This window comes from Rhipicephalus microplus, chromosome X, assembly GCF_043290135.1.
Source record: "Rhipicephalus microplus isolate Deutch F79 chromosome X, USDA_Rmic, whole genome shotgun sequence".
NCBI lineage: Eukaryota > Metazoa > Arthropoda > Arachnida > Ixodida > Ixodidae > Rhipicephalus > Rhipicephalus microplus.
The window spans coordinates 160,497,704-160,518,438 of NC_134710.1; the positions used below are offsets into that span (position 1 = coordinate 160,497,704).

Below are 20,735 nucleotides of genomic sequence, written 5' to 3' on the forward strand. Positions count from 1 at the left end.
TGAATTCGTGAGGCAACAAACTCCTTTTGGGAATGCATTCTATGCCTACTTAAAGAGGTTTTGTAGGGCCCCTTTGAGCCTGATGGAGTGAATCTAATTGAAGATTTCAAGAAGCCACTGTAGCAGGGCACTGTGGCGATGTCTTTACTGATGAACACTAGAAATGTGCAGAGGTGTCATGGCGGCAGGCAGCAAACGTGCCAGTTCTGCCTAATCATTAATAATACATGATCATAATAATACTTGTTGGGTTTTAACATGCTAAAACTACGAAATGATTATGAGGGACATCTGCTTGATGAGGATCTTAAGCGAACTGTTTAGTCGTGCATGTGACCTAGCCTAGCCTCTTTTCATGCTGCCTCTTCGTGCGTTACTGCTAAGTGCCCCACACAGACATGTTGCCTTATCAAACAAAAACAGCTTGCCATCGCCCATACACTTGCGCAGTCAAGAACGGATTGGGCATCATTAATGTGTGTTTACAGTACATCAAGCGCCTGTATTCGTTGTGTCAGTAGTTGGTGATATGCTACCCACAACTAGGTCCGATTGGTTTCACACGGCACCAAATGCCATGCATTACAGAATCTTTCTACAATGGCACTGTTTACATGGTGACATGTATCGGGGAAAGCCAAACATGTACTCTGCTCTTCTCTACTCTACTCTACAAGTGCGCATCACAGCCTTTGTGTGTATCAGCGGCACTCATCCCTAGATGCAAAAATTGATTGATTGATATGTGGAGTTTAACATCCCAAAACCACCATATTATTATGAGCAGTGATGGAACTTTGAAGTTTATTGAAGGGTAAGCATACATATAAATGAACAGATAAGCGGAGTACATGAGGAGGTCCCAGAGTAAAAACTGTCGGGGGGACCTCCTAACACTTTGTGAATAAGATGATGCATAATATGCAGAAGACAATTGGCGTTGTGACAAAGTTCTAAAAACAATGTGTAGCCTGAACAAAATGAACAAAAACACTTTACTCAATTTTCAAAAGTACAAAGATAAACACGTCTTCAATAATTAGAAAATCAGAACTAAACCGTACATAGAACTACGTTTTCTTTAGAGGTGCTGTACATGTCCAAATACACTATAGGAGTAACGACATTGTTATTACACATATAACGTACAATTCTTCAAAGCAGTGCTAAACAAGCATAAAGTAAAAAAATGAACCAATTTCAATTTCTTAAATGCACCTATATCTAACATGTTCTAGTTAGTTCAGGGATTTAGTGTATTTTGGTTCGTCGGCAAAATGAGCTTGTCGTGAAAGATTGTTTAATTTCAGAAGGAATTGAGTTCCAGAAGGACACACCAGCAAATTTAGCAGTCATTTTTCCATAGTTTGTGCGAGCTGTAGGTAAATGGAAATTCTCACGCACAGAGAACCGAGTTCTATTATTATTAGTCAAAACTTCAGGTGAGAAATTTTCTATGTGCACATCGTGATTAATAAAGCGAAACATGACTGCTAATTTTAAAGTAAATAATTCGTTATGCGGAAGTATGTTTAGGTCAACGTATAGGGGGATGGAGCGACAAAGGTACGGCTGAACTTCATTAGCCGCACCGCTTGGTTTTGGAGATGTCGTAGATTATCTAGATGTGTGTTGTACGTGTTTCCCGAAAATGATAAGCAATATGAAAGGTGGCTGTGAATGCAAGAATAGTATAGTGACAGGATAACATGTGGTAGAAAGTATGGTCGTGCTTTCAGAGTGGCATGAATACCGAAAGAAACCTTTTTAAGAAGAGACTGCACATGAGCATGGAATTAATTGATATGCGGGGTTTAATGTCCTAAAACCATCATATGATTATGAGAGACGCCGTAGTGGAGGGCTCCGGAAATTTCGACCACCTGGGGTTCTTTAACGTGCACCCAAATCTGAGCACACAGGCCTACAGCATTTTCGCCTTCATCGAAAAAGCAGCTACCTTAGTTACTAGAGCACGGCGGCGGGGCGAGATGAAAAAAAAAAAAAAGAAAGAAAATTGAGAGTTTCTACGTAGTTAAGTGGAGTTCGTAGCGCGTACCGAATGTATACACTGTAGTGTGTGTGCACCCTAAAATGACTGACAAGTATACTGGCAGGGTGTCTACAAACCTGTAAAAGTCGGAATTAAAACGCATTACCATTGATCAAAGCTTAAAAAGTTGCTCCTTCGGCTGACAACAGTGAACAGCTTGAAGTAGTGGGAAAAAAAGGCTGTGCCTAATTGTTGCTTAGGGCAAATGCAAAATGGATACACCCACCGAAAAAACACCGTTTTACTGACCTTTCGGCACTTCATGAGGGAGCCTTATTCACAATAAAAGCCATAAGGACGGCATCATCATCAGCCTGACTATGCCCACTGCAGGGCAAAGGCCTTACCCATGATCTGTTAATCAACGCGGTCTTGTGCTTTCTGCTGCCACGTTAGCGAAGTTCATCGGCCCACCTAACTTTCTGTCTTCCCTTTGTGCGTATGCCTTCTCTGGAAATCCAGTCAGTTTCTCTTTATGAGGAGCACTCATTCTGCCTGCATGCCCGGCCCATGTTCATTTCTTCTTTTTGATTTCAACTATGATATCCTTAACTCCAGTTTGTTCCCTGACCCACTCTGCTCTCTTCTGGTCCCTTAAGGAAGACACCCCACTTTAAAGAAACAACTTTTTTATTTATAGGTACATTTTGATCAAACTTGCATGCTTTATGTATTTTGACATGCTGATTTCAAATATGCAATTACGTTTTCTCTGCAACAAGTACGTTTCAAAAATATGGAGAAATTTGTGTTTTTTAATTGGCTAATTGGCAGTTAGATTTTCTCTTTAATGCTGGTTGTCATCAAAGACACTGGCATATGAAAATGATCCTGTGTTGTCAGAGCTTGAAGTGGCACAAAAATGAATGTTCTGGAGTGATTTTGGCCGAAGTTACAGCATGTCAAACATTTGCAAGCAGAAGGCTTCAGTAACACCTTGGAGCAATTGTTACTTTTAGAAAACATGTCTCATGTTATTTATTCAAATTTTAGGCCTACTGCAGTCCCCATTTGTCCCCTTTTCTAAAAAAACAAGAATCAATTGATAGGATAGTTATGACCAGAGATATGGTCACTCCAAAACTACATGATCAAATTTTGAGAAAACGACAAAACACATTTCCAGACAAATTAGAAATGATTATGGAAATTACTGCAACATTACAGTGATAAAGGATGATACACGGGTTCAATCAGGCAAGAATGAATATTTTACAACAATTTTGAATTAAATTAGGGCATCTCAAAACTTACTTCTAAAACCCTATAATACCTTCTAAAATGATTATTTTTATAAATGTTTTTCAACGATATGTAACTATATACTAGTCCTACTGCACTTGTCAATTCACCACTTTTCTGACAAAAAAAGAATTATTTAGACTGGTTGTGTAGAACTAGAGATATTGTTGCTCCAATATTACACCATCAGAAATGCCACTATGGGGAAACGGGTAAAAAAAAAAGTTATTTACACACGCTCCTTCCACAAAAATGTATCTCAAAATGATCCAGGGGAGTAATCGGGATGCATTTTGTTATGGTGTCTTTTATTCACTGCCTTTGTAAGGCCAAGTGAGGCTGCCCTTATTTTTAGCAGAATTTGTGCTACGCCGCAGGTCCTTTCCTTTTGCCCTGTTGGACCCAGTAGGTGTTATGTCCACATTCAATTCTGCTAGCATGGCCGTGGCAGAGTGCTCATTACCAGCATTAAAATGGAGCACAGCCTCCGCTACAGCTGCCTGTACTGTAATCAACGACCAGTGCTGCTCTTTTGCCAGTAGGCTCCAGATTAGAGTGGAAAGACTCATTTGAGCTCTGGGTCTTTCCCCTGAGGCATCTTTGCAGCAGTCTCCTCTCCGACAATCGCTGGTAAACCGTCAAGAGAGCTGCAGCCACATCACTAGGCAAATTATATTTGTGCTTGGGCTCAGGCACCCCTTTAGCCTTTGCTGCGTTGTGGCGGCATCAAGATTGCTTACCAGTTAGGCACAGTTGGTGGTTCGGGCAATGTCAGTAGAGGTGAGGTGATGAAACGTTGCCATCACTGCCCAGCTCATGGCTTCAACATCACCTACGTGCGATTTTAGCGCTTGCCCATCGTAGACAGCCAACCTGTCGATCAATTCGGCAGTCAATCTCTCCTTGCCACCAAGGCTTCGTTTGCCTTCCCCCTTGTGTTGTTGCACTAGGTTGCGTAGTGCAGTACCCATACGTTTCTTGACGTAGTTTACACGATCCTCCTTTTCCACTTCAAACTAGCCAGAAATTTTTGCTTTTTTTATGGCGTTGTATGTACGGCTGTCACCATCGCACAACAGCGTAGTGTAACGAAAGTCATGCCGCTGAAGTGATCGCTCAAACAAAATTTTGCCGGCTTCTACTTCCATTTGGCCAAACTTGCAGCTTGAATTCTTCTGGCACTGGTGGCTTGACTTTGAGATATCATAGCGCTCACTGCCTGGCTTAGGGCCGTTCTCACAACCCAAACAAAAGTTGGACATCACATGGTAGTCAATCACGTATCCAGTAAACAGTTCGACAACCGTTCTAACACCAATGTGAGAGGAATGCCCCCTTGTCAACCAAGTGCCGTCATAGTGCACGGAAATTTTATTTTTGTCCTCAAAACATATTTTCTCGTATAACTCCTTTACTTCACTCGCGCACCGAGTCATAACGTTCGCGGCAGGGCGGGTGGCGGCCGGTTCTAAGGTTTGTTTCAAGTGCCGTTGAAACGTCTTATTGTGCAGCCCCCACCGCGACAGTCCCATCACCGCGAAAATATGGTTCATGGCTGTCTGGCCGTTCCCGCAGCAGAGCATCGCACGCGTGGATAAGATGTTTACCGCAAATGCATTGCAAGACTTATCACCATTGACTCGGCACGAGTTCCATGTCGTCGTGACTTCACCACCACAGTCGCACTTCACGATCACTTTTTAGCGAGGCCGTAGTCGCGGTCACCCGTGACTAATTTTGCGCACCCGCCACATACTCTGTAGCGTAGGGAAGCAGCGAGCAGCTCATTCAGGACCTCCATGTCAGTCATCACATACGGAGCTGCAGGGCCCCGGCGGAGTCCGATGATGCGTCGCTTGCACCGGTGAAAACTGCAGTCTTTCGCGCTGTTGCCAGTGTCGACTCAAGTTTATGAAGAATGTCCTGCTCACGAGAACTTACTTGCGCTATTTCGGTGCTCGTGACAGCTCTAGCGTCAACTCGCACACGTCTAGAGCTGGCGCGAATAATGCCGTCGTTTTTGGGCAGATTTCTATCAGCCGCGTCGCTTGCTGATCGCTTGTAGAGCCGCGCGATGGCATGCTCGCATCTTGCAGACCACTATCACCTGCGCTGACGATGTCAGATGCCCCGACACCGCGAGTCGCCTGCTCGTCGGTTGTAGTGCCTTTCTAGAGCAGACCGGTATCACCTCCATCGCCGTTATCGGGCGCTGAAGCAACAACGGCAGCTTGCTGATCGGTCGCGGCAACCCGTGACACCGTGCCGTAAGCACGTTTTTTTTTTTTTATTTTGGCTCGCCTTCGGCTGAACTGATACACCGAATGATACTTTTTGGGTCCTCCAGGCATGTTCATCCTATCACCGTAACCAAAGTCAAAATGGCACCTCGAATCACTGACCTAAATGTTGTAGGCCCGTGTGCTCAGATTTGGGTGCACGTTAAAGAACCCCAGGTGGTCGAAATTTCCGGAGCCCTCCACTACGGCGTCTCTCATAATCATGAAGTGGTTTTGGGACGTTAAACCCCACATATCAATCAATCAATCAATCGAATCGCTGACCTTCACTAGGGAGCTGGATGGCGTACCGGCGCTACCCGAAGCGGGAGCTTGCAAAGCCACCGGAAGTGCCGCCGCTTGTCCCGGAAGGAGGTCGTCTGCTGCGGTACGCGCAACGCGAGTTATGCCGGCGTGCTGCTGTTCTTTGGATCGCGTTTCGTTAATTTCTTTTTTGTAAATACTTGCTCGTGGTTAGAAGAGTAAGCCAAGTAACAATAAGGGCTATGTAGGCGCAGATCAAAGTTTGTTTAATGCGCTTTTAATGAGACAGCGTATGCACGTAAAACTGCCTTTTTTCTGACGCGCGTCCGTTTTTTTTTTCTCAAGATTCGGAGTGGCTGTCCGGTCTTGTACAAGGCGTGGGATCTAGCGATGCAGGCCGCGTTCATAGAAGCTTTTACGGCCGCTTGCACGTGTCTCTGTGGGTTTCTAAGTGTTTGTTGTATTTGTTTGGTTTGCTCTTGATCTTTTTCCTTTTTTTTTTTTTTTTTTTGGTGGGCTGCTGGGTGCCTCATCTGACGTGGATAAGTCAGGAATTGGGGCTCTATCCTTGGGTGGTTTTCGTTTCGGAGTTTTCCGAAAAAAGGCATGATTTTCGTTATAGTGACCATCACAACTCAACCATCAATTTATGCACAAACAACAGCAAATCTTATAAAATAAACTTATTTGCATGCATGAAGGAAGCTGCAGTGGTTTGAGAGCTAGTGCAGCCGGTGTAGCCAAAACTGCAGCAGAAAGGCAATCCGCTATAGCGTGACGGAAAAAAATTTTCTCGGAGCGATTTTTTCCGCCTCGGCCTCGTGGCATTATTTTCCGGCCACTTTTCTGGCAGCGAAGTAAGGAAAATTCGCTCCCTTCGAGGCCATCTGTGAACGGGCCTTCCTTCCAGAGACAAGCCGCGTTGCGCCGCTTGCGTGCAGCGGTCAGTCGCGTGTTCGTATCGTTTACGGTAGCTGGGGAAACCGTTGTATAACACTGAATCACGGCGTATTTTCTACAATGTAGTCCACCCAAAGCAACCTTAAAATTCGTATCCTCGATATTTTACTGTAACGCAATCACTCTTGGAGTAAACCACAGCTGCACTTTCAAACACAAGCCACACACTGCCATTTTGCTGACTGCCGCTGCTCGCATAATGTATTGGGCATCATGGTCTCACAACATCTCCATTCCAAGCTCGCCAAGTGCAGCAAAACGTTGCCTCTATGTGATTGTGATCACGCTCGACACTAGTTGTCCATTTTTCGCCAAGATAGCTTAACCCTTTATGCGATAGCGGGACACATAACGTCCCACATTTTCATCTGCTGAAAAAAAAATTTTCCACATCTCTCGTTTTAAATAGCGTGATGCTAAGTTGCTCATATCTTATCTCAGTCTTCGTAATCTCAAAAATTATTTTACCGGGCTGTTGGAACGCGAAAGTAGTTTTACAATAACATCATATTTTGGTCAATTTTTTATCATTCTTCTGAATTGTCCTGTTCTTGAGGTAGAAAGTACCTATCAATCAAAATTCTGAATAATTTTCTCTTCTTCTGGTTTTCCAGAGAGGTGATTTTAGCTTCCTCTCATCATGTGTGTTTGTAAACTAGCACTTTAACTTGACCAGTAAATGCATTAAAACCCACTCATGCAGAAAGGGCATACAGATCCCTCAGCATAATTTCGGATATTGGTGTGTGGAAACATTCTTCATTTCATGTACCTCTTGAAAAGTAGGTACATAAAACTGAACCAAGTAAAACAGCTATACTCTACAATTTCAACAGCCAAAGCAAGGACAGGCAAATGGACCAAAAAGAAATTTGTTTATTCATGCTGTGAAGTAAGCTTTGCAAGAACAAACCAGAGCGCTGTGAAGGCTCACAAAAGGTGCATGTGGTGTTGCACTGCTATAAATTGGGTTTGCACTACTTTCCTCTGCACAACTTGAGAAAGGACACTGTGCCACTTGCTTCAGCCATTTTGTCCCAAATACCCAATTGATGAAATTGTGTGATTGTGCCTACATGAGTCACTGTTTTCTCTCTTTTTGAAAGCACTCTCACGAGCCAGTGGGACAAACTAGTACTTGCTTGATTTTGATTAAATTTGTCTTAAACTATTCCTTTGCAGTTAATGTCAATATATCGTAGCCAGTTTTGATATTGCCATATCAAAAATACAGGCATACCTACAAAAGGTTCACTGTGCTGTGCGTAGCGGTACACGTAGCTGCCGTGGAATATATCTGGGCCTTTAGTGCTCTGTGTTATGCAATTGCCAAACAGCTCGGAATTCAGTATGATGATTTTCTTTTATTTGCAGGCTGTAAACTCCAGCTGTTCAAAAATGAATTTTAATAAACTTGATCTCAAAACAACTAGTAACAATAGTTTATATTGGTCTTCTAGTAGTTCTGCACCTTATAATAAACTGCCTTGTTTTTATTTTTTTAATTTTATGTGGAAAAGTTTGATTTATTATCAAGTGGCATGTGAACTTTGAAAACTTTTTATTTCTCTTCAGCCTTGAAAAAGGATTCTGAAGATAAGGAGGAGCGTCCACAGCGGAAGCGCAAATGGGGCCCTACGAATGTTGTCCTCGAGCCTTCCATGAGCATTTCTACTGCGGCATTGAAGGTATATTCTGCATGCTTAGCAGTTGAGAGCGAACTATATTTTTGTTAAAAATCATTTCCAGCTGTGTAGTGGTCGGACATGCACAGCAATAGAAGCAGGTTTAGTGGTTGGGGTGCTTGATTGATTGATATGTGGGGTTTAACGTCCCAAAACCACCTTATTGATTATAAGAGATGCCGTAGTAAAGGACTCCGGAAATTTCGACCACCTGGGAGTTCTTTTACGTGCACCCAAATCTGAGCACACGGACCTACAGTATTTTCGCCTCCATCGAAAATGCAGCCGCTGCAGCCGGGATTCGATACCGCGACCTGCGGGTCAGCAGCCGAGTACCTTAGCGCCTAGACCAACGCGACCGAAGGTCGCAGGACCGATTCTTGCCACAGCTGCCACATTTTGATCGAGGCAGAGGTCTGTGTGCTTATATCTATGTGCGGGTTAAAGAAACTCGGCTAGGCAGAACTTTCTGGAGCCTCTCGTAGTCATACCATTGTTTTAGAATGCAAAAAATTATTATTAATAATCGTGATGAACTAACTGGGGATGATAATGAGAGTCTACCAAGTGTCTTAACTGAAACTATAAACTCAAAGCTAATTTCAGTCATGATATCATCTGCATGCCAAATTCCACCAATTTATCCTCATTGGTAAAAACATTATTTTTTATTTTTGTTTCACTCTGACGGCCTTTAATACCTGCCTAAGTTTCAAAACAGGATGTCTGCCAATATCAGCAAATCGTTGAAAGCCTTTTATCACCTTTTTTTTTTTCCCTTTTATATATGTGCAGGACCTGATACCTGACATTCAAGAACCACCATCTGAGCCTAAAGAGCTTGAAGAGGAACATGTTACTGCATCTGTTGGAGAATCTCCAGTCACAGAGCAGGAGGAAGCTTCTGAAGAGCCACCAGTTAAACTACAGGCTGTAGATGATGAACCTACTAATGAAGAAATGCCACCCTGCAATGAAACCACTGAAAAAGATCAGGAAAAGGGTGAAGATGGGAAGCTGAGTCACGGTGAAAAGTATTCAGTGGGTGACAGGATTGACAAGGCCTCAAGAGACGAGAAACCTAATGATGAAAGTGAACACGTCTCTCGGGATGAGAAGGAAAAGACCCCTGGCAAGGATGAGAAAACAAGCAAAACTGAAAAACCTCCAAGAGAAGTTAGTCGGGAGGATAAACCTGGAAAGCATGATGCAAACACAAAGGAAACAAAAGGAGCCAGAGAAAAGGCATTACCAAATACAGCACCACGTGCGGAGCGCAAGGCCCTCCATGTGATCTCAGACAGAGCGCCCTTGTCTAAAAGGTAAATTTACAAATATAATTTTTTTTTCATGTGTTGCATATTGCAGTGAAAAAAAGACGAATAGGGCAACTGTCATGAGTACAGTAGATCATTATTAAAACTTGCTTGAAGAGAACCCTGCATATTGTTTTAATTTGCAGTAGTTACAACTCTCAGCAACATATGTTATACACTCGAACCTCGTTACAATGTAATGGGATATAACGAAGTAAATGAAATTCTCCTTGAAAACTTCATTGCAAACAATACATTTTAAACCTTGTTGTAACTCACTAAGATTGACTGGTAAATGGATATGACGAACTAAATTAGTCTATCAAATAGTCTATCAAAAAGAAACAACCGTAGTGTGTTAAGTATAGCGTTTACTGCAGAGTTTGACGCTCGTTCGGCGCGGCTCTTTCAAAACTCCCGCGCCGACCTACAGCCACGCCCAGCGCGGCCGTGAGAGCCATCCTCCTCACACAGCCAGCAAAGAGGATTGAGGAATAGCTCAGCGGGTCACATTACAGAGAAGCGGCGCCGCGGTGCAGAGTGATTTCCCTTTCACGGCGGCAGCGACTGCGTCTCCGCTGCTACCATGGCTGCACTGGGAAAGGGGTATTCTCCGCGACAGCTTTCTTTTTACATGTGGAGCATGTTATACTAGGGGCTAGTCACGCGCCGTCGCCGTCCGCAGCCTCCCCTCCTCCTCCGCCAGCCATCTGTACATCCCTTCCTCCTCTCAACACCGCGCCGCTGCTGCGCTCACTTCTCCCCTCCGCGTGCCGCGCGACCTTTAGTTTTACGTGCGCCAGCTGTATGCTAACACGCGCATGTGCAGGCCAGGACCGGCGCTCGCTTAATTAAATAAGCGTGTCGGGGTGCGCCTCCCTTCGTTGGTTGATTTGTGTGGTCGCCCCACGTTCGATGTAGCTGCTGAAAATGTATGCTAACGAATCCGCAAACACACTTACTGACGTCCCTTCCAATTGCGTCAGCTAATGTGTTGGCGGAACCGCTAGCAATTCTGAAGACGCTTCGTCCATTGACAAGGCCGCGCTGAAAAGAGCTCGCGATGCGGAACGCAAACGTCGGTGTCAAGCGGAAGATCCCCAGCTTCGAGAATGTGAAGCAGCTGCGAGACGTCAGCGTCGAGTGGAGGATCCCCAGCACGAAGCAGCTGTGAAACATCGTCTTTCGCAGCATACGTGCGTGCGTGTTCACTCATAACACACACGCATGTCGCAAATTACAAACCACATTTTTCACAGTTCGACATATATGCTCCGCATGCTAACCAGTGTTCCCACTCTGCAAACTGCGGTCTTTTTTTTTTCTCTCTCTCTCTCTGCGCGTGCGGCCTTGAAAGGAGAAGGGTTTCTACGCGCAGAGACGGAAAAAGGAGAAGCGTGGAACAGGTGCGTCGCAGATTGGCATTTGAGAGAGAGCAAACAATCCACCACAGTCTTTTCTTTCCTTTTCTTCTTTTCCTTCTTTGCGCGCAGCGTTAAGAGGTGCCGCCGCGAGATTGGGCATGGTGCTGAGGGCGTTTTCGGAGCGCGGTATGTTCGAATTAACCGTCGCAAGTGCTTGCGCGTTTGAATTACTGGGCGTTTTTGCCCGTTGGAATACACATAGCTTTGACGGTACCTCAGCAAGAGTTGGAATTACCCGAACCCGAAAGTTAGAATTAATGAGATTCAACTGAGTTTATTTTCTGTGGCAGCGTGGTCACGTAGCGGTACATCGGGCTGCAAGGTGGTTTCCTTCTTTGCATGCTTATAGGTGTGTGCCCATGTGAGCATGCATTGCCACAAACTGTTACAATCGATATAACGAAATAATGGATAAAAAAATAATAAATAAAAAAAACAAAATAATTGTAGCTCCCCTTCAACTTCATTATAACGAGGTTTGAGTGTGTAAAACATTCACATATATATAGAATATATGCCAACCTGTGAATCTCAATGTTCTGGAGATTGTAGAGATGAAATGGGGCAGGTTCATGACTTATGAAAACTGGCACGTGTTTTTTTTTTTTTTCTTTCTCGGGACAGCAGCATCATACACAGCTCTGAATGATTGCCAGTAAGTTGGCTGTTAACAATGAGAAAATTCTCATTGTCTAGGGTTCCCTAAAAAAACGCCACCTGGCTTCTTGCCATTGCATTTCGCATTGAAGAGCTCACCAAAGCCATATGCTCAAAATAATCATGATTCCCCAGCGCTCGTGAAGAAAATAATTTTAAAAAGCATATCTGCCACATATACAAGCTTTTTAGTTACACCAATGAAATGTGTTTCTCTCTAGACACAGTTGTTTACAACTTCTTAGGTTGTACTTCTGATGGCCTGATCTGGACAAAATTTTTCTTGCATATTACTTAACACACAAAGAGTGCTGTTATCTCCTTTACAACTTCATATCAATAATATAATTCTCATCGGATACTAATTTTTTCATTCATTAAGGGGGGAGGCTACCTTCGAAGGGCAACTTTTTTGTTTGTTGAGATATCTTAATGAAATTTTCAGGGTACACTAATAGCAAAGCCATTTGAATAACCACAAAGTTTCATGCAGTTATGTTCACTGGTTCCCAAGGTACAGCCATTTATCGGGGTAGTCCACATGGGTCCCTTAGTCAGGGTCTGGAGAATTTGAAAAATGTGCTAGCACTGTGAAATTCACTATGATGATTCCTGGATAGGTGCTTTAGGGCAAGACAGAGCCCTTTTTTTAAATTTCCTTGCCAAAAAATGTTAACAGAGCACTGAATTTAGTGTTCACAATTTGGCTCTCATCTATGAAGTTTTAGTTAATTATTACAAATTACAGACAATAAATTAAAAAAGCGGGCTTGTCTTGCCCTGGGCAATTTATTAAGGTGCATAATAAAAAAAAAAAACCTGATAGAAATCAGACCAGCAGTTCCAGAGAGATCACCTGACTAAGCAGCCTCACTGGCCAAAAAAGTCATTCTGAGAAAATTGACTTCGAAAGTTTCAAACATTTATTATGGTCTAAAATGACCCTGCAGAGTAGCTAGGTGTGTCCTTAGGCTCTCTTTTTCTTTGCCGCTTTTCCTGCTTCTCATTCATCCGTTTCTGAGCCTTTCTCAGACGCTGAGAGTCTTTCTCCGCAGCTCGTTGAATGGTTAGGTGGCCAGGTGTGAGTCCCACTGATGACGACAACTCTTGGGTGGCCCTGTAGCAGCCGGCATTATACCGCAAAACTGCGTCATGCAGTGCTGTCTCGACAGCAATCAATGATGCATGTTGCTCCTTGGGCATCAAGGACCATAGGACAGAATGGAATGACTCCGATGCATTTTGCGTCTTTGCTCCCAGGCAGCGTTGCAGTAGAGAAGCCTGCGAAAGGCGCTGGTAGACTGGCAGCAGCGCTTCTGCAATGTAGCCCGGAAGATTGTATTTGTGCTTTGGAGGTGGCACGCCATTCCCCTTGCAGGCATTATGACGGCACCACGAGTCTGCACCTTCCGGACACAAGTCATGGTGAGGATCCTCGTCAGTTGAGGTGACGTGATAATATGATGCCATCACTGCACGCTGCATTGCAGCCACATTGTTTGAATTGTTCCGCAGTGCCCAGCCATAATAGTCTGTGAGTTTATCAATAAGGGCTTTTGTCAATCTGCCCTTCCCTCCCAGAGCCTGTTCGCTTTTCTGCACAAGATTACGTAGGGCTGTGCCCATCCTCTTCCGGACATGGTTCAAGCATTCTTCTTTCACAATAGGGACTAGCCCATAAACATTGTCTTGTTGAAGGGCAGAGAATGTGGCGCTGTCCCCATCAGATACAATGGTTGTATACCGGAGGTTATGCTTGGACAGTGAACGTGAGAACAGAGTTACAGCTGCTTCAACCTCCATCCTCCCAGACTTGGCATCAGTGTTTTTTTGGCACACATGGTGCTTCAACCAGCTTGCATAGCCCTCGTCTTCAGGCTTCGGTCCTACCTGGCAGTCGAGACACTGATTCGATAAAACTACAGCATCCAAGATGAGGCCTGTGTGATACTCGATGATTGCACGATGATTGCACCAACTCCAATGTGAGATGTATGTCCGCGCTTATGCCACGTGCCATCATAGTTCACTGTAATGTCCTTGCAGAAAGATGGGTCCATCTCCTTGTACACCTTTTTCACAGCAGAAGCCGATTCTTCATAGAATTTATCCAGGGTCTGTTGCTGTGGTTCCCTGAATTGCTTCAGGTGCCTCTGGAAAGTTCTGTGGTGCAGGCCACGGTGGGAAACATTCATAGTTGCCCAAAAGTCGTTGAGGGCTGTCTGTCCCTTCCCTATTTGTTTCATGGCCGTAATGGCTCTTATATTCACGTCGAAGGCCCTTGACTCGTTCTGACGAGCAGAGCTCCACGAACTTGAAACTATTCTACAATGTGGACATACCAGCTCAAGCTTCGTGGCAAGTCCAAGCTGGGTGCCTCCTTGAACTTTCATCCCGGTCGCGAGGCAGCGCGGGCACGGGGTCTTGGACAGCATGTCGCTAAGGGCATCACCTTGCACGAGGAAATATCTCTCGCCTTCGGTCGTAGCGGTGGCAGCTTCGGGTTCAGGCATCATCGCTTGAAACTTCCTCTCGGTCGCTGGCATAGCGCCAAGCTTTCGTTGCACAGCAGCACGTTCTCTCTCCGCCGTCGCCAACTCCTCGCACGTCCGAAAACGTGTTTGGAAGTGCACAGTCGACGACGCGGTCTCACTGTTCAGGGCCGGAATCAATGCGGTTGGCGAGCGCGACACACCAGGCGCACTTGAGCACGAAACACCAGCCTCACTCGTCACGACGGATCCTTGTGCCGATGGTGTAGAAGTCTCGTCACTAGAAGCGTCAACGCAATCGTCTTGAAAAGATGAAGCGGAAGCATCGGTGCAACTGTCGCCGCGCGTGGGCGTGCAGGTGAGCTTCGCCATGCGTACGAGCTTCAGCTGACGCTTTCTTGAACCGAACGCGTGCCGAGTCTTGAACTTCGAAATGCCCATCGTGACCGTCAGCGCAACAATCCGCGTCCCGTGAACACGGCGGAAGATCGTCTCGTGAGGACGGTAGTGATCGTCTCGTAAAGACGGTAGAAGATCGTCTCGTGAAGACGGTAGAAGATCGTCTCGTGAAGACGGTGAAAGATAGAGGAGCACGTGTGACGACCGATCAGAATGATGGCAAACGGGGCACACAAAGAACGCCGGCATTGCAAGCGCCGGTGCAGACGATGAGCCGGCGCATGCCGGAGAAGCAGCTACGTCATCGCGTGCAGCAGCCAATAGGAGCCGCGCGTTCCCCCATTCCCTCGAGAGGCGCGCGCTTTGTCCAATCGCGGCTTCACATCCAGGCAGCGGGAGATTCGAAAGCTTCCGCGAGCCCCCCAATCGTGAGCGACTCCCGCCTCGGAGCGCCACCGGCACTGCCGCGGTTGGCGAAAAAAAAAAAAGCGCAAGAATTCACGACCAAAACAACATCAAGATAGCGGCGATCGGCCGAGCGGTTGGGAAATGGCGAGCGCGCGAAGTTGGGGTATTTTTGGCGCTCGCTCGCCGCTTGCCGGCTGCCGCGGCATGCTATAAAATTTATTTGACGTACTTTCGCGATGAATTAGACATTGATATTTACAGTAGAGGCAGTTTATGAGTCATACTGCCCGAGTATGTGGTTTTCAAAAAATCGACTTTTTTGCGATTTTTCGGTTTTCAAAGGGCGCGTCCCCCCTTAAACTATTTCATCCAGATTTTCTAGTAAGCTTTTGGCATTTTGCAGCTGACCTGAAGTAGTGTGAACTATTAGTAGTAGTTCATAAGTTAAAAAATTTAGTGGCAGAACAAGTGGGCCCAAAAAAAAGTCAACATTTACAGGGCCCTTCACCAGGTGAGAACAAATTTTAGATAGATATTGGAAGTTGTGCTCCTAATAAAAGCAATATGCCACAAAACTTTTGTAATTGATCCTTTAAAAGCTGAGAAAACCAATGTCTTGAAGCAGCTCGAAACCATGATGCGAGGAGGCCTCACACCCTCTTCTTGCTTGGCTTAGCCTTCACAAGCCAAATCGCTTCCATGCCCTCTTCAGCACTCGAGTGGGAGGACCACATGGCACATATGCATGAGCACATGAGGTAACAAGTGCATGACGTGCCCGCACTCAGAGCTCTCAAGATATGAGCGGTGTTGGGTTGGCTGTCTCTGTGCTTTATATGAGATACATTCACTGGACAGCGTGCACTTTGTGTGTCAACTCTTCGTTGGCACCATTTACAGGTGTTGGATTTTACGAATGCCAGATGTGTGTTCACATGTGGATCAGTTGCTACGGTGCTCTGCTGCTGATCTGAAGGTTGAGAGTTTGAGTCTGGCTGTGGGGGTCACGTTTTGGTGGACACATTATGGTAAAGGCCTGTGTACTGTGTGATGTGAGTTCACGTTAAAGACACTAGATAGTCGAAATTTCAGGACCCTTCACTACGGCATCTCTCATAATCATATTGTGGTTTTGGAGCATAAAACCCCAGATATTATTATTGTCCATTACATGGCATTCTTTCAATGGTGTTCGTGGTAGAACACCATTGTGGCTTCGTGGCTTCGTGGTAGAACTGCTTACCACACAGTTCAATCCTCACTCTCACCCAGAAATTATTTATTTTATTTGCATCTTTTGCAATTTTTTTTTTCGGTCATGGACAAGATGATTTTTCGCTCACAACCAGCAACACCAACACTGCATTTTTTTGCGAAATGAGCTCATCAACACTATCACTTTAGAAACTTCTTGATGTAACTTTTGAGAAACACACGGGTGGCCAAGAAATTCTGTTTTCATCAAAGTTTGTTTCGCTGGTGCGGTCGCGTCTCAGTGGTAGTTATAATGCAAGAAACTGCATCGCGAGCTATGAGGAAGTATAGGGTTGGCATGGTCAAGGCTACATCATAAGGCCTTTCCCAAGTGCGTGGCCGGAATTTAACTTACAGTGTGGGGACTAATAAAACATGATCTTCACAGGATGGCATGAAAGAGCTTGTTTTGCAGGAATTCTGGTGCTGGTGTTGTTGGTTGTCAGCGAAAAAGCAGCATTGTCTACGAGACAAAATTCAAGATTGATACAAATAAATAATAAGTTTATTTGGTGCAAGTGTGAATTAAACCAAGGCCATCTGCATGGCATGCTTCTAGCATGGAGCCATGGCAGTGTGCGAAACTGATTTTGAAGAAAAGCCAATACGAATGTTACATGCTGCAAAGAGTCTCTTTAACGCATGTAACATTGTGGGCAAAAAAAGCGGAATGGCGCCTTTAAATTCCACAATGAGGGGGCAGTTTAAATGCCCCACAATTACTAGACACTCAGACATAATTAATGATCATTACCAGCAACAGCGTGAATAATGTGTACTGCTGCACAGGCACGTTTGTTGCCATGACAATATGTAGTAGGTTCTTCCAGTTTGCATTCTAGGATAGTTTGAAACTGCTATTCCTACTCGCTAAGATAGACGCTTTTGGCACGGTGGAGTTGTCCACTTGAAGTGAAGCCAGGCTAGCTATCGAGAAAGCAGTGCAAACAGGGTCTGATTACACAATTTACACAAGACAATGTTCAAGGGTTGTCCAAGTTTTCTTCTTTCAAGCTAAACATTTCCTTGGCATGAAATAAGTGCTATGATGTTTTTTGTATGCTTTCTCGTCGCCAATCTTTATCAGTACTATATTTGACTTTGGTGTGAGAGCTTTCCTTCGTCAGGGAATTCCTTCACGAAGGCAGGCCCTCCTGCCGACCTCGTTGGTAGAAATTCCATAGCCATTCATTAAGCAGTCCACTAAGCCACCCTTCTATACCATTGAGTCGCTTTTCCCACTTGTCCTTATTGACAAAGTCGCTTTTTTTCCCAGACTTTCTTTTTTTCGTAGAACTGATGAAAAGTTGGGGAGTGCAAGGATTATACGGAGAAATTTTTCCGTGAAAACGTACAAAGTGAAAAAGAAAACGAAGTGGCTGCAAATCAGAATTCTCATGTCAGCAACTAGCTACAAGCTGTGAAGAGTACTAATTAAAGCTTACCTTAACAATAAAACCACAGATTGAACACAAGGCAAGATTTATTCGAGACACAAAAGCCGCAAGCAAATAGTGGAGAAATATAATATCGTACACAAAGCTTGTGGGCGTAGCATTAGCGTTCATCACTCAATGGGAGCCCGCAAAAGGTTAGTGTGCGATGTCAACATTGGGCTGATGTCCATTTAAGGGAGGACGTGTGTTCTAAAATTTTTTTTTAATTTTTTGCTCAATCTTAAGCTTCACTACCTAAGCTAGTTTTCCATGCTGATTTCAAATCTCTAATTTGTTTCTTTATATTTCAAGTGGTTTAGAAAATATGAAGGTCTGAATCGTAATTACTTGCGTACTTCTTACAGGACTTCTTGGCAATTTATTCTTGCTAAATCCAAAAAGTGAATGCATAATCCCAATGCTGGAGACTTGCTGTAGGGGGTGATGCTATTTTTATCCATTTGAAGGCATTTTATAAGCAAGAAAATAGACGAACACTTATGGTCACTATATTACAATAAATTTCTCTCACTAAAATCTTCAATGGTAATTTTTGAAGTGACGCTAGAGAAATAGAAATAGCATCACCCCCTAGATTATGTCAAGACGAATAAAATGATACTTACTTTGTCACATTCACTCAAGTTTAACATAGGAAAAACCCCCGTAAGGCCGAGTGCAATGTGCAACAACATCGAACTGAGAAAAACGCGTTTGAAGTTTCTAGCAGCTTTAACTTTTGTTAAAGTGAAGCTACAGCGATATTAATGACATCATTCTGTAGCTCTATATTATAGGATAAATGGCCATGCTAAATTTTACTGTACCCACCCAGAATACTGCTCACAGCTTGTTCTAGAACTATAAAATAGTCATTGACTCAGCATGAGAATTATTACTTTTTTACTTTGTGGTCGTTCCAGTGCCATGCAAGTGAAAGGAACACAGAAAAATCATGTAATAATGTTGTCCTTGGATAGACAATAGATTTACACAATGTTTAGGTCTAAAAACAAGAATATTTATTTTTGCGAAAATTCTCACTATTTGGCATCATGGCTGTTTACAGCAGACCAGGGCTGTAAGCAGAGTCCCCTGCTGGCTTGTGACGCTTTGAAAGTCTTTCCTTTGTAGGGGGTATTCATTGACGTGCAGCGCGCGGTGCGTTATGGGTGAATTCGCTATTTTGAAGTCCTCAGTCAGGCAGCGGAGCACGGGAAACACGTTGACGGGAGCGCTCAGCAAACTTATCGCGGTAGCGTATTCTAATACTACGTGCGACAATGGTTTACTGTGCGATAGTCGGTTGCTCCAGCCGTACGCAGAGCAAACAGATGAAAATTGAAAGCAGCAGCAAAGATCCAGGCTTCTTCAAAGTCCCGAAAGTGCGCACAACGGAGTGCGCGAAGACAAGGCTTCTGTCGGAAAAGCGTCGTCGCGAGTGGATCGCCCGGATCAACCGGCCGGTAACGACTGACCCCGACAAGTACTGAGTGTGTTCGATTTTGCGTACGTGCGGCGGGAGCCAGCTGTTGGCGACATCTGTGCACGAGTCGCCGTCTCGCGCGCGCACGCCGTACTCGAAGTAAAACAGCAGGGCCACCACATGAGAACACGCCTCGCCGTTGCCGGCCATACATAAGCAATGGGCTGCGACTACTTCGCCACCGCTTTTGGACAAAATCCATGCCTTGACTGGAGGAGCTGACAGGCTCTGTGAGTGGTTTACCTGCGTACAAAATAAAACAGCGAGAAAATAAAATTAACGCCCTTCGCAACTGGCTGCATACAACACAGCGGTGAAAAAATCAAAATTCAGCTACTCGTGGCTGTGTAGTAAAATAAACTAGCAATTCAGCAAGTTGGTTACTTTAACAAGGAGGTAAAAATGCGATAAAATCTGGCAAGTCGACAACGAGCGCTTATACTTGAGTAATTACGTTGACGGTGTCCGCATTGACTTGTTTCAGCAGTGGCTCCTGCACCCAGCCGCTGGTCACGTAATTGTGGCCCTCCATAGATTTATACGCCTTCAGCTGCTTTCGAGTCACGAAACGTGTCCTCAAAAGAAGAAAATCCCTAATGTCGCATTTGTCCACGCGTGGCCAAAGGTCGAAGTTAGCAACATATCGCATGCCGGGAGAGAAGGGGTCCACGCCACACAGTTCAATTTTTTCTTCATAGCGCTGCCTGTCAGAGCCGCACAAGGTACTCTTATACAATATGTCGCATTGTGTTGCCATCCCACTCACGTAATTGCGGCACGAAGAGCTGAAAACACAAAAGAATCAGCCACAATGTTAACACGGCGTTGATGACTGAACCACTGTCGCCGCCAGAGCCACCGATTCAAGGACGCTAAAATGGCAGAGAGCAGTATGTGACGTCCATGGTGACGTCACATGAATACCCCCTATTGAACTGCTGTCGAGATGCTCTCTTCGAGATTTTTGCAGCCTGCCCTTGTCCTTCTCAAGGCTGCGACGCACCAAGTTATTGCCAGCGCTGTAGCCCAGCTTCTCGGCAATTTCCACGTTGCTCTTGGTTGTGCCTTGGTTGAAGCGGCTGATGGCTTCGGCAACTGCCCTTTCAATGCTCCGCAAGGATGCATGCTGAGTTTTGGGGGCCTGCTGCCAAATAATAGTTTACAGGCTCTCACTTCCCATCCCATCGCTGTACCTTTCCAAGAGGGCATTGTCGCTCAGCCGCCTAAATACAGGCTCCAATGCCTCAGTTACGAAATCAGGCAGGCTGTCCTTGTGTGGTGGCGGCTTCTCATTTTTCGCAAGAGCTCTCTGAAATTTGCACCAGGATTCAGGGCCTTCAGGGCAAAGGTCATGCTTTGGTGCCTCGTCAGTTGAAGACA

At 44.9% G+C, this 20,735-nt stretch overlaps 1 protein-coding gene and 1 pseudogene across 2 annotated transcripts in view; one reads left to right on the plus strand and one right to left on the minus strand.

Annotated features, from left to right (window-relative positions):
• The window catches only part of LOC119177086 (uncharacterized), a 119,431-nt gene that overhangs the window by 77,898 nt on the left and 20,798 nt on the right, over positions 1–20,735 (plus strand). For both annotated transcript variants that reach the window (XR_005110534.2, XM_037428470.2), the window contains exons 9-10: positions 8,374–8,486; positions 9,279–9,805. Coding sequence is in view for 1 of the 2 variants with exons in the window: in XM_037428470.2 (XP_037284367.2) it covers positions 8,374–8,486; positions 9,279–9,805 (640 nt within the window). In the remaining variant the exon portion in view is untranslated. The remainder of the gene's footprint in view (positions 1–8,373; positions 8,487–9,278; positions 9,806–20,735) is intronic.
• LOC142776905 (uncharacterized) lies at positions 12,814–14,813 on the minus strand (annotated as a pseudogene).